The 14702-nt window shown below is 39.1% G+C and overlaps 1 protein-coding gene across 1 annotated transcript in view; it reads left to right on the forward strand.

Moving 5' to 3' along the window:
* AIMP1 (aminoacyl tRNA synthetase complex interacting multifunctional protein 1) overlaps window positions 1-14702 on the forward strand; it is a 49233-nt gene that overhangs the window by 23048 nt on the left and 11483 nt on the right. The window contains exon 5 of the mRNA XM_065877753.1: window positions 11710-11921. Within this exon, the coding sequence (XP_065733825.1) occupies window positions 11710-11921 (212 nt within the window). The remainder of the gene's footprint in view (window positions 1-11709; window positions 11922-14702) is intronic.

Raw genomic sequence — 14702 nt, forward strand, 5'->3', positions numbered from 1 at the left:
GAGGATGCGTTACTGTGGCTGCAGGGTCAGTCAACCTTCTAGTCAAATGAGACAACAAAGTCTTCCTTTGGAGGAGGAGGGAGCACACAAAACCAAATGGAGATCTAGGTCTAGAATGCCTCTGTTCAATAGAACTTCCTGTTCTGTATAGCTGCATTATCCAACACAGTAGACAATAACCACATGCAGCTATTTGAAATGTGTCTAGTATGACTAAAGAACTGAATTTTTAATTATTTTAAATTTAAATGTTAATAGCTCTGTAGGGTTGGCAACTACTATATTGGACAGTGATGGATTAGAAGGCTGTTCCATTGGTGTTTGGCTGCTAAGGTTGCCAGATTCCAAAATTCTGCTCACACAAGGGTTGTGGCACCCATACAGTCTTTCTATACTGCCACTTATAAGCATCACTCATTTGTTAATGAAACATTTCTAAAATCCCTTAAGATGACTAACAAAGTTCTTGGTATAGATTTTGATATTTGCAATCACCTCTGGAATGTGGATTCCTGATAAAGGTATTTCAGATGCCTAGAGAGTAAAGTTTAAAAATGTATATGAAAATAGCTATATTGTGCTGTTATAGTACTATGTATGTAGTATTTTAAAATAAATGTATAGTTTATGACTCAAAGATAACTACTATTAAGATTTTTGTAGTAATTTTATATATATATTTCTATATCATTTGGGCTTTTACTCTTTAAAAAAATCTTTGCTAATATGTTACATGGAAAATAGTATTTTTTTAAAATTTGCTAATGAAAGTAAAAATTGTCCATTATTTTGAACTAGCTCTACCTTCTCTTTTATAAACTATCTTTGTGTAAATTGTGAATGCTTTTTACACAAAATCATCTATTCCTACTCCAGGCAGAATTATTCTTCTCTGTGCTTCTATATTTCTTTGTGTATGTAATATTTATCACATGTTCACTGTATACATCTCTTTCTTAAAAGAGATTTTTAGTGCTTAGCTAGCATGTGCCACTCATCTTACTTTTTTCAGTGCTGTACATCTGAGTAAATATTTGTTCAAAGATAAAACAAAGAAATAGTTAAGAAACAATGTTTTCGGGCTTCCCTGGTGGCGCAGTGGTTGAGAGTCCGCCTGCCGATGCAGGGGACACAGGTTTGTGCCCCCGTCCGGGAAGATCCCACATGCCGCAGAGTGGCTGGGCCCATGAGCCATGGCCGCTGAGCCTGCGCGTCCGGAGCCTGTGCTCCATAACGGGACAGGCCACGACAGTGAGAGGCCCGCATACTGCAAAAAACAAACAAACAAACAAACAAAAACAATATTTCAAGCCATAATAACTTATCTCTTAAGATTGGGAGGTAAATAAGTTTTTGTTTTGTTTTACATTTTTTTTCTGCCAGAGAGTCTAAATGTAAACTTTAGGAATATGAACTCTATACAGGTTGCATTTTGACTCAATGGCTAAAGTAATCTTATGCTAATAAGAGTTATATTATCAGCATATAAATAAAAGTAGAATTTTGTAAACATAATCAGAATAAAATGTGACTCTCTAGAGTCACAGTAAATCTTAAATCTTAAAGGATTTTTTACACTTCTATTTCAGGGAAAGGCAAATTTTCTCTTTAAAAGGTTATTTGCTGGCCATAAAGTCTCTGTTACAACTACTCCACTCTGCCGTAGTACCAAAGTATCCATAGACAACATGTAAATTAATAAACATGATTTTGTTCTAATAAAACTTTTTGACAGGCAGGCAGTGGGCTGGATTTGCCCTTGAGCTATAGATTACCAACATCTACTCTATGTCTTTAACTAGAGATATAGACAGTTAATTCAACAGAGAAATAGCTTAAAAAGGGTTCAAATATTGTGACATGAGTAATTCTTTCCTTTGTTATTTAAATGAAGATAGGAGATAAACACTCATTTTTTTTTTTCTTTTAAGCTCACCAGCATCAATGCTATAGAGATTTTCACAGTGGTGTTTTTTTTCTCCCGTTTTTTTTTTAATTAATTAATTAATTTATTTATTTTAACATCTTTATTGGGGTACAATTGCTTTACAATGGTGTGTTAGTTTCTGCTCTATAACAAAGTGAATCAGTTATATATATACATATGTTCCCATATGTCCTCCCTCTTGCGTCTCCCTCCCTCCCACTCTCCCTATCCCACCCCTCCAGGCTGTCACAAAGCACCGAGCTAATATCCCTGTGCCATGCGGCTGCTTTCCACTAGCTATCTACCTTACTACCTTTGTTAGTGTGTGTATGTCCATGACTCTCTCTCGCCCTGTCAAAGCTCACCCTTCCCCCTCCCCATATCCTCAAGTCCGTTCTCCAGTAGGTCTGTGTCTCTATTCCCGTCCCACCCCTAGGTTCTTCATGACATCCTTTTTTTTCTTAAATTCCATATATATGTGTTAGCATACGGTATTTGTCTTTTTCTTTCTGACTTACTTCACTCTGTATGACAGACTCTAGGTCTATCCATCTCATTACAAATAACTCAATTTCGTTTCTTTTTAAGGCTGAGTAATATTCCATTGTATATATGTGCCACATCTTCTTTATCCATTCATCCGATGATGGGCACTTAGGTTGTTTCCATCTCCGGGCTATTGTAAATAGAGCTGCAATGAACATTTTGATACATGACTCTTTTTGAATTTTGGTTTTCTCAGGGTATATGCCCAGTAGTGGGATTGCTGGGTCATATGGTAGTTCTATTTGTAGTTTTTTAAGGAACCTCCATACTGTTCTCCATAGAGGCTGAACCAATTCACATTCCCACCAGCAGTGCAAGAGTGTTCCCTTTTCTCCACACCCTCTCCAGCATTTATTGTTTCTAGATTTTTTGATGATGGCCATTCTGCCTGGTGTTAGATGATATCTCATTGTAGTTTTGATTTGCATTTCCCTAATGATTAATGATGTTGAGCATTCTTTCATGTGTTTGTTGGCATTCTGTATATCTTCTTTGGAGAAATGTCTATTTAGGTCTTCTGCCCATTTTTGGATTAGGTTGTTTGTTTTTTTGTAATTGAGCTGCATGAGCTGCTTGTAAATTTTGGAGATTAATCCTTTGTCAGTTGCTTCATTTGCAAATATTTTCTCCCATTCTGAGGGTTGTCTTTTGGTCTTGTTTATGGTTTCCTTTGCTGTGCAAAAGCTTTGAAGTTTCATTAGGTCCCATTTGTTTATTTTTGTTTTTATTTCCATTACTCTAGGAGGTGGGTCAGAAAGGATCTTGCTGTGATTTATGTCATAGAGTGTTCTGCCTATGCTTTCCTCTAAGAGTTTGATAGTTTCTGGCCTTACATTTAGGTCTTTAATCCATTTTGAGCTTATTTTTGTGTATGGTGTTAGGGAGTGATCTAATCTCATACTTTTACGTGTACCTGTCCAGTTTTCCCAGCACCATTTATTGAAGAGGCTGTCCTTTCTCCACTGTACATTCCTGCCTCCTTTATCAAAGATAAGGTGTCCATATGTGGGTGGGTTTATCTCTGGGCTTTCTATCCTGTTCCATTGATCTATCTTTCTGTTTTTGTGCCAGTACCATACTGTCTTGATTACTGTAGCTTTGTAGTATAGTCTGAAATCAGGGAGCCTGATTCCTCCAGCTCCTTTTTTCGTTCTCAAGATTGCTTTGGCTATTCGGGGTCTTTTGTGTTTCCATACAAATTGCGAAATTTTTTGTTCTAGTTCTGTGAAAAATACCAGTGGTAGTTTGATAGGGATTGCATTGAATCTGTAGATTGCTTTGGGTAGTAGAGTCATTTTCACAATGTTGATTCTTCCCATCCAAGAACATGGTATATCTCTCCATCTATTTGTATCATCTTTAATTTCTTTCATCAGTGTCTTATGTCTTTTGTCTCCTTGGGTAGGTTTATTCCTAGGTATTTTATTCTTTTTGTTGCAATGGTAAATGGGAGTGTTTTCTTTTTTTTTTTTTTTTTAAACATCTTTATTGGGGTATAATTGCTTTACAATGGTGTGTTAGTTTCTGCTTTATAACAAAGTGAATCAGCTATACATATACATATGTTCCCATATGTCTTCCCTCTTGCGTCTCCCTCCCTCCCACTCTCCCCATCCCACCCTTCCAGGCTGTCACAAAGCACTGAGCTAATATCCCTGTGCCTTGTGGCTGCTTCCCCCCAGCTATCTACCTTACTACGTTTGTTAGTGTGTATATGTCCATGACTCTCTCTCGCCCTGTCAAAACTCACCCTTCCCCCTCCCCATATCCTCAAGTCCGTTCTCCAGTAGGTCTGCGTCTTTATTCCTGTCTTACCCCTAGGTTCTTCATGACATTTTTTTCCCTTAAATTCCATATATATGTGTTAGCATACAGTATTTGTCTTTTTCTTTGACTTACTTCACTCTGTATGACAGACTCTAGGTCTATCCATCTCATTACAAATAGCTCAATTTCATTTCTTTTTAAGGCTGAGTAATATTCCATTGTGTATATGTGCCACATCTTCTTTATCCATTCATCCGATGATGGGCGCTTAGGTTGTTTCCATCTCCGGGCTATTGTAAATAGAGCTGCAATGAACATTTTGGTACATGACTCTTTTTGAATTTTGGTTTTCTCAGGGTATATGCCCAGTAGTGGGATTGCTGGGTCATATGGTAATTCTATTTGTAGTTTTTTAAGGAACCTCCATACTGTTCTCCATAGTGGCTGAACCATTTCACATTCCCACCAGCAGTGCAAGAGTGTCCCCTTTTCTCCACACCCTCTCCAGCATTTATTGTTTCTAGATTTTTTGATGATGGCCATTCTGCCTGGTGTGAGATGATATCTCATTGTAGTTTTGATTTGCATTTCTCTAATGATTAATGATGTTGAGCATTCTTTCATGTGTTTGTTGGCATTCTGTATATCTTCTTTGGAGAAATGTCTATTTAGGTCTTCTGCCCATTTTTGGATGGGGTTGTTTGTTTTTTTGTTATTGAGCTGCATGAGCTGCTTGTAAATTTTGGAGATTAATCCTTTGTCAGTTGCTTCATTTGCAAATGTTTTCTTCCATTCTGAGGGTTGTCTTTTGGTCTTGGTTATGGTTTCCTTTGCTGTGCAAAAGCTTTGAAGTTTCATTAGGTCCCATTTGTTTATTTTTGTTTTTATTTCCATTACTCTAGGAGGTGGGTCAGAAAGGATCTTGCTGTGATTTATGTCATAGAGTGTTCTTCCTATGTTTTCTTCTAAGAGTTTGATAGTTTCTGGCTTTACATTTAGGTCTTTAATCCATTTTGAGCTTATTTTTGTGTATGGTGTTAGGGAGTGATCTAATCTCATACTTTTACGTGTACCTGTCCAGTTTTCCCAGCACCATTTATTGAAGAGGCTGTCCTTTCTCCACTGTACATTCCTGCCTCCTTTATCAAAGATAAGGTGTCCATATGTGCGTGGGTTTATCTCTGGGCTCTCTATCCTGTTCCACTGATCTATCTTTCTGTTTTTGTGCCAGTACCATACTGTCTTGATTACTGTTGCTTTGTAATATAGTCTGAAGTCAGGGAGCCTGATTCCTCCAGCTCCTTCTTTCGTTCTCAAGATTGCTTTGGCTATTCGGGGTCTTTTGTGTTTCCATACAAATTGCGAAATTTTTTCTTCTAGTTCTGTGAAAAATGCCAGTGGTAGTTTGATAGGGATTACATTGGATCTGTAGATTGCTTTGGGTAGTAGAGTCATTTTCACAATGTTGATTCTTCCCATCCAAGAACATGGTATATCTCTCCATCTATTTGTATCATCTTTAATTTCTTTCATCAGTGTCTTATAATTTTCTGCATACAGGTCTTTCGTCTCCTTAGGTAGGTTTATTCCTAGATATTTTATTCTTTTTGTTGCAATGGTAAATGGGAGTGTTTTCTTGATTTCACTTTCAGATTTTTCATCATTAGTATATAGGAATGCCAGAGATTTCTGTGCATTAATTTTGTATCCTGCTACTTTACCAAATTCATTGATTAGCTCTAGTAGTTTTCTGGTAGCATCTTTAGGATTCTCTATGTATAGTATCATGTCATCTGCAAACAGTGACAGCTTTGCTTCTTCTTTTCCGATTTGGATTCCTTTTATTTCCTTTTCTTCTCTGATTGCTGTGGCTAAAACTTCCAAAACTATGTTGAATAAGAGTGGTGAGAGTGGGCAACCTTGTCTTGTTCCTGATCTTAGTGGAAATGCTTTCAGTTTTTCACCATTGAGGATGATGTTTGCTGTGGGCTTGTCATATATGGCCTTTATTATGTTGAGGAAAGTTCCCTCTATGCCTACTTTCTGGAGGGTTTTTATCATAAATGGGTGTTGAATTTTGTCGAAAGCTTTCTCTGCATCTATTGAGATGATCATATGGTTTTTCTCCTTCAATTTGTTAATATGGTTTATCACATTGATAGATTTGCGTATATTGAAGAATCCTTGCATTCCTGGAATAAACCCCACTTGATCATGGTGTATGATCCTTTTAATGTGCTGTTGGATTCTGTTTGCTAGTATTTTGTTGAGGATTTTTGCATCTATGTTCATCAGTGATATTGGCCTGTAGTTTTCTTTCTTTGTGACATCCTTGTCTGGTTTTGGTATCAAGGTGATGGTGGCCTCGTAGAAGGAATTTGGGAGTGTTCCTCCCTCTGCTATATTTTGGAAGAGTTCGAGAAGGATAGGTGTTAGCTCTTCTCTAAACGTTTGATAGAATTCACCTGTGAAGCCATCTGGTCCTGGGCTTTTGTTTGTTGGAAGGTTTTTAATCACAGTTTCAATTTCAGTGCTTGTGATTGGTCTGTTCATATTTTCTATTTCTTCCTGATTCAGTCTTGGCAGGTTGTGCATTTCTAAGAATTTGTCCATTTCTTCCAGATTGTCCATTTTATTGGCATAGAGTTGCTTGTAGTAATCTCTCATGATTTTTTTTATTTCTGCAGTGTCAGTTGTTACTTCTCCTTTTTCATTTCTAATTCTATTGATTTGAGTCTTCTCCCTTTTTTTCTTGATGAGTCTGGCTAGCGGTTTATCTATTTTGTTTATCTTCTCAAAGAACCAGCTTTTAGTTTTATTGATCTTTGCTATCATCTCCTTCATTTCTTTTTCATTTATTTCTGATCTGATTTTTATGATTTCTTTCCTTCTGCTAGCTTTGGGGTTTTTTTGTTCTTCTTTCTCTAATTGCTTGAGGTGCAAGGTTAGGTTGTTTATTCGAGATGTTTCCTGCTTCTTAAGGTGGGCTTGTATTGCTATAAACTTCCCCCTTAGAACTGCTTTTGCTGCATCCCATAGGTTTTGGGTCGTTGTGTCTCCATTGTCATTTGTTTCTAGGTATTTTTTTATTTCCTCTTTGATTTCTTCAGTGATCACTTCATTATTAAGTAGTGTATTGTTTAGCCTCCATGTGTTTGTATTTTTTACAGATCTTTTCCTGTAATTGATATCTAGTCTCATGGCGTTGTGGTCAGAAAAGATACTTGATACAATTTCAGTTTTCTTAAATTTACCAAGGCTTGATTTGTGACCCAAGATATGATCTATCCTGGAGAATGTTCCATGAGCACTTGAGAAAAATGTGTATTCTGTTGTTTTTGGATGGAGTGTCCTATAAATATCAATTAAGTCCATCTTGTTTAATGTATCATTTAAAGCTTGTGTTTCCTTATTTATTTTCATTTTGGATGATCTGTCCATGGGTGAAAGTGGGGTGTTAAAGTCCCCTACTATGAATGTGTTACTGTCGCTCTCCCCTTTTTTGGCTGTTAGTATTTGCCTTATGTATTGAGGTGCTCCTATGTTGGGTGCATAAATATTTATAATTGTTATATCTTCTTGTTGGATCGATCCCTTGATCATTATGTAGTGTCCTTCTTTGTCTCTTTTAATAGTCCTTATTTTAAAGTCTATTTTGTCTGATATGAGAATTGCTACTCCAGCTTTCTTTTGGTTTCCATTTGCATGGAATATCTTTTTCCATCCCCTTACATTCAGTCTGTATGTGTCTCTAGGTCTGAAGCGGGTCTCTTGTAGACAGCATATATAAGGGTCTTGTTTTTGTATCCATTCAGCCAATCTGTGTCTTTTGGTGGGAGCATTTAGTCCATTTACATTTAAGGTAATTATCGATATGTATGTTCCTATTCCCATTTTCTAAATTGTTTTGGGTTCATTATTATAGGTCTTTTCCTTCTCTTGTGTTTCTTGTCTAGAGAAGTTCCTTTAGCATTTGTTGTAAAGCTGGTTTGGTGGTGCTGAACTCTCTCACCTTTGCTTGTCTGTAAAGGTTTTAATTTCTCCATCAAATCTGAATGAGATCCTTGCTGGGTCGAGTAAACTTGGTTGCAAGTTTTCCTCTTTCATCACTTTCTGTATGTCCTGCCACTCCCTTCTGGCTTGTAGGGTTTCTGCTGAGAGATCAGCTGTTAACCTTATGGGGATTCCCTTGTGTGTTATTTGTTGTTTTTCCCTTGCTGCTTTTAATATGCTTTCTTTGTATTTAATTTTTGACAGTTTGATGAATATGTGTCTTGGCGTATTTCTCCTTGTATTTATCCTGTATGGGACTCTCTGTGCTTCGTGGACTTGATTAACTATTTCCTTTCCCGTATTAGGGAAGTTTTCAACTATAATCTCTTCAAATATTTTCTCAGTCCCTTTCTTTTTCTCTTCTTCTTCTGGAACCCCTATAATTCGAATGTTGGTGCGTTTAATGTTGTCCCAGAGGTCTCTGAGACTGTCCTCAGTTCTTTTCATTCTTTTTTCTTTATTCTGCTCTGCAGTAGTTATTTCCACTACTTTATCTTCCAGGTCACTTATCCGTTCTTCTGCCTCTGTTATTCTGCTATTGATCCCTTCTAGAGTATTTTTAATTTCATTTATTGCATTGTTCATCATTGCTTGTTTCATCTTTATTTCTTCTAGGTCTTTGTTAACTGTTTCTTGCATTTTGTCCATTCTATTTCCAAGATTTCGGATCATCCTTACTATCATTATTCTGAATTCTTTTTCAGGTAGACTGCCTATTTCCTCTTCATTTGTTAGGTCTGGTGCATTTTTATCTTGCTCCTTCATCTGCTGTGTGTTTTTCTGTCTTCTCATTTTGCTTATCTTACTGTGTTTGGAGTCTCCTTTTTGCAGGCTGCAGGTTTGTAGTTCCCGTTGTTTTTGATGTCTGTCTCCAGTGGCTAAGGTTGTTTCAGTGGGTTGTGTAGGCTTCCTGGTGGAGGGGACTAGTGCCTGTGTTGTGGTTGATGAGTCTGGATCTTGTCTCTCTAGTGGGCAGGTTCACGTCTGGTGGTGTGTTTTTGGGTGTCTGTGGCCTTATTATGATTTTAGGCCGCCTCTCTGCTAATGGGTGGGGTTGTGTTCCTGTTTTGCTAGTTGTTTGGCATAGGTTGTCCAGCATTGTGGCTTGCTGGTCGTTGAGTGAAGCTGGGTGCTGGTGTTAAGATGGAGGTCTCTGGGAGATTTCCGCCGTTTAATATTATGTGGAGCTGGGAGGTCTCTTGTTGACCAGTGACCTGAAGTTGGCTCTCCTACCTCAGAGGCAGAGCCCTGACTCCTGGCTGGAGCACCAAGAGCCTTTCATCCACACGGCTCAGAATAAAAGGGAGAAAAAGTAGAGAGAATTAGTAGAAGTATGAGGAAAGAAAGAAGGAAAGGAGGAAAGGAAGGAAGGAAGAAAGAAGCAAAGAAGGAAAGAAAGGAGGGAGGGAGGGAGGGAGGAAGGAAGGAGGGAAAGAAGAAAAAAGGAAAGAAAGAAGATACAGTAAAAATAAAATAAAGTATAATATAGTTATTGAATTAAAAAATATTTAGAAAAAAAAAGGGACGGATAGAACCTTGGGACAAATGTTGGAAGCAAAGCTATACAGAGAAAATCTTACACAGAAGCATACACATACACCCTCACAAAAAGAGGTAAAGGGGGAAAAATCATAAATCTTGCTCTCAGAGACCACCTCCTCAATTTGGGGTGATTCGTTGTCTAAAGGAGGGAAGGAAGGAAGGAAAGAAAGAAAGAAAGACCGAAGGTAAAGTATAATAAAGTTATTACAATTAAAATTAATTATTAAGAAAAAAATGTTTTAAAAAAAACCATGGACGGATAGAGCCCTAGGACAAATGGTGGAAGCAAGACTCTACAGACAAGATCTCACACAGAAGCATACACGTACACATTCACAAAAAGAGGAAAAGGGAAAAAAATCATAGATCTCGCTCCTAAAGTCCACCTCTTCAATTTGGGATCATTCCTTGTCTATTCAGGTATTCCACAGATGCAGGGTATATCAAGTTGATTGTGGAGCTTTAATCCGCTGCTTCTGAGGCTGCTGGGAGAGATTTCCCTTTCTCTTCTTTGTTCTCACAGCTCACAGGAGCTCAGCTTTGGATTTGGCCCTGCCTCTGCGTGTAGGTCGCTGGAGGGCGTCTGTTTTTTGCTCAGACAGGACGGGATTAAAGGAGCCGCTGATTCGGGGGCTCCGGCTCACTCAGGCGGGAGGTGGGGGGAGAGGGAGGGGCACTGCGTGCGGGGCGGGCCTGCGGCGGCAGAGGCCGGCGTGACGTTGCACCAGCCTGAGGCCCACCGTTTGTTCTCCCGGGGAAGTTGTCCCTGGATCCCAGGAACCTGGCAGTGGCGGGCTGCACAGACTCCGCGGAAGAGGGGTGTGGAGAGTGACCTGTGCTCGCACACAGGCCCCTTGGTGGCGGCAGCAGCAGCCTTAGCGTCTCCCGCCCGTCTCCGGGGTCCGCGCTTTTAGCCACGGCTCGCGCCCGTCTCTGGAGTTCCTTTAAGCAGCGCTCTTAAACCCCTCTCCTCGCGCACCAGGAAACAAAGAGGGAAGAAAAAGTCTCTTGCCTCTTCGGCAGGTGCAGACTTTTCCCTGGACTTCCTCCCGGCTAGCCGTGGTGCACTAACCCCTTCAGGCTATGTTCAAGCCGCCAACCCCAGTCCTCTCCCTGCGCTCCGTCCGAAACCGAAACCCGAGCCTCAGCTCGCAGCCCCGCCCGCCCCGGCGGGTGAGCAGACAAGCCTCTCGGGCTGGTGAGTGCCGGTTGGCACCAATCCTCTGTGCGTGAATCTCCCCGCTTTGCCCTCCGCACCCGTCGCTGTGCACTCCTCCGCGGTCCCAAAGCTCCCCCCTCCGCCTCCTGCAGTCTCTGCCCGCGAAGGGGCTTCCTAGTGTGTGGAGACTTTTCCTCCTTCACAGCTCCCTCCCACTGGTGCAGGTGCCGTCCTTCTTCTTTTGTCTCTGTTTTTTCTTTTTTTCTTTTGCCCTACCCAGGTACGTGGGGAGTTTTTTGCCTTTTGGGAGTTCTGAGGTCTTCTGCCAGCCTTCAGTAGGTGTTCTGTAGGAGTTGTTCCACGTGTAGATGTATTTCTGGTGTATCCGTGGGGAGGAAGGCGATCTCCGCGTTTTACTCTCCCGCCATCTTCAAGCCGTCCTCTTTTTTTTTTTTTTTTTTTTTTTTTTTTTTGCCGTACGCAGACCTCTCACTGTTGTGCCCTCTCCCATCGCGGAGCACAGGCTCCAGACGCGCAGGCTCAGTGGCCATGGCTTACGGGCCCAGCCGCTCCACGGCATGTGGGATCTTTCCGGACTGGGGCATGAACCTGCGTCCGCTGCATCGGCAGGCGGACTCTCAACCACTGCGCCACCAGGGAAGCCCTCATAGTGTATTTTTACTTCTGATGTTTATCCATTTATAAATATTTTTAGGAGAGAAAAAGGAGAAAAAACAACAACCAGCAGGAGGAAGTGCTGACTCTAAGCCTATTGACGTATCCCGTCTGGATCTTCGAATCGGTTGTATCATCACTGCCAGAAAACACCCTGATGCAGATTCTTTGTATGTAGAAGAGGTAGATGTTGGAGAAACAGCCTTAAGAACAGTTGTCAGTGGCCTGGTGAATCATGTTCCTCTTGAACAGGTAATCTGGATAGCTAAAATTATTTCTACATATACATTTCACCTTCATTCCCTCTTTCTTAATGTTTTTTCATGTAATTTTGTATTATACTGCGCAACATGAGCCGGTATTGATTCAGTTGATTGGTTTGAATGTAATGAATTCCACCAAAAAGTGCATAAAACTAGCAAAAACTTGCAGAACATCTGTAAATTAAGATCAAATTCAGGAACATAGAAAGAAGAAATGATATGTTATTTTTTTCTCAATTTTTAAAAATGTTTTTAGTTTGGTATTTAACATCATTGTTCCATCATGGAATTTTATTCCTTGATTTTTAAAGTCCTTGTTATGTAATTCAGAAAGCACCAATCTAAAATTAAGAAAGCAAGTTTTATTTCTTTATAACTCAAGAAATATTTTCATACCTGAAGAGGAAAGAGGAGAGGGGATCATGAAGATTGAACTTGCAATTTTTAATGGTATTCCTTTATTCATTAAAAATTTGATGTTTTGGGCCTTCCCTGGTGGCACAGTGGTTGAGAGTCCACCTGCCAATGCAGGGGTCACGGGTTCGTGCCCCAGTCCGGGAAGATCCCACATGCTGCAGAGTGGCTGGGCCCGTGAGCCATGGCCGCTGAGCCTGCGCGTCTGGAGCCTGTGCTCCGCAACGGGAGAGGCCACAACAGTGAGAGGCCTGCGTACCGCAAAAAGAAATTGATGTTTTGTATTTTATTATTTAGATATTTAAATGTATCTATATTTCCAATGACCATGGAACGAATCAAAGACAGTAATAGTTTTTAATTTGCTCTTTCTAGACATCTTCTGTAGTAATTTGCATCATTTACCTATCTCCTCTGCCCCATAGTGCTTGAGATATTGCAAAGACTTCAGCATTAAAATAGTTCTGCCTCTCAGTCCTTTGCCAACTTTGTTGCTTATTGGCTTTGTGAACTTGTGTAAATTCCTACATTTATTCATTCCTATTTCTAGATGCTAATATTTATTGAGCATCTGTACTGTGCCAGGAAGTATTCTAGGCAAGTGAATTAAAATAGAAAGATAGATAGATAGATAGATAGATAGATAGATAGATTTGCTTAAAAAAACAAAAAGCCCTGCCTTTGTGAAGCTTATATCCCTATGAGGGAGTCAGAAAATCGTAATATATAGTGTGTTAAATGGTGATAAATATCAGGAGAAAAATGAAGTAGGGAAAGAATCTAGGAAGTATTGAGACTAGGAAGATGTTGTCATTTATATAAAGTGGCCATGGAAGACCAAAGAAAGTGATATTTAAGTAAAGGTCTAAGAAAATGAAGAAAGCAAGTCATTCTGTCTGGTGGGAGAGCATTTTCAGGCAGCCCTGAGTCAGAAGTATTCTTGGGATGTTCAAAGAACAGCAGGAGGCCAGTGTCACTGTAGCAGACTAAATAAGGGGAAATGTCATGGGAGATGAAATCAGAGATAAAGATGCCAAATGATATAGGGTATTAGAGATCATTGTAAAAACATGGGCTTTTATTCTGGGTGAGATGAAAGCCATTGGAGGATTTTTGAGCTAAGGGCTAATGTGCTCTGTGTCACATATTAGTAGTATCATCCGGTTGCTTTGTGGAGGGGAGAAAGATGGAATTAAGGAGATCAGTGAAGAAATTTCTCTTATCTGTGAAAAAAAGATAGACTTGGCACATATGTGTGCTTTTTCTTTTTAACATCCGTTTTGTATAGGACCAGGGCTCCTTTATAACTGCTTATGAAGTTAGGTTCATAAGGAGCCCTGGAGAAAAGAACCAACTGATCTTGAGCCAGCTCAAATTGGAAAAACTCCTCCTCCTTGGGGCTTCAACGTTTTTGTTCTCATAAGTTACAGACTTTTTCTTCTCTTCCAGAAGCTATCATTCACAGCCATAAGCAAAGCTATTTATGTACACATCTGTATCTAACCCAACAAGTCAGTACTAGTAAGCAGTCTATAAAGTAATAGCACTTAGCTCCCCAAAACTGCATACCAAATTTTGTACATTTGTTTATTTTTCTAAGGTAAAGGTCCACAGCTCTCATCTGATTCTTAACAGATTGCATCTAGCTAACCCTGTTGTTTTTCTTATACATATTTGCTATAACTTTTGTTTTGAAGTTCCCATATATGTGGCATTTTACAGTTATTTGTTTGAAGACAATAAGAATTCATGAAGACCTCCAAAATGGGGGCCTTTTAAATTTGAGCCTTAGGCTAATTTTTTTTAATCATAGAATTTGGTAGTAAATTTGAAGTTTACAGAAATATTTATGTACTTCTTTAACAAATTATAGAAATAGCCATAATTGTTCATTGTAGTGTGCACAATGCTTGAATTGTTAAATGATCAGTATTTTTTAGCTTAGGAAATGAACCTTGCATAGTATTGGAAATGATCAAACATATAGGAGAAAAAATGTGCATTTATTTTAGTGCTAATGATAAGCTAAATACTTATTTACATGTTGTGATTTAATCCTTGTGACAAGTCTTTAATATCATTTCCCTCCTTTTGTGAGGAAACAGGGAGATCAACTTTATACAGCCTCATTGCTAGTACATGGCAGATTAAATTCAAAACCAAATCTGTTTCACTCAGCCATTTCTTTATTTATATTTAAGTGAAATATTATTGCCTCTGCTGTTTGATCTCTAATGCATTGTCAATTTATAGAATTTTTTTTCATGTTGATATAAGACTTCTTAACAACATAAAAGATTTTGGACACAGATAAGGATAAAAACAGCCACAAAAATAGGACATTTGATATTTAGCA

This window comes from Phocoena phocoena, chromosome 5 (assembly GCF_963924675.1).
Source record: "Phocoena phocoena chromosome 5, mPhoPho1.1, whole genome shotgun sequence".
Classification (NCBI taxonomy): domain Eukaryota; kingdom Metazoa; phylum Chordata; class Mammalia; order Artiodactyla; family Phocoenidae; genus Phocoena; species Phocoena phocoena.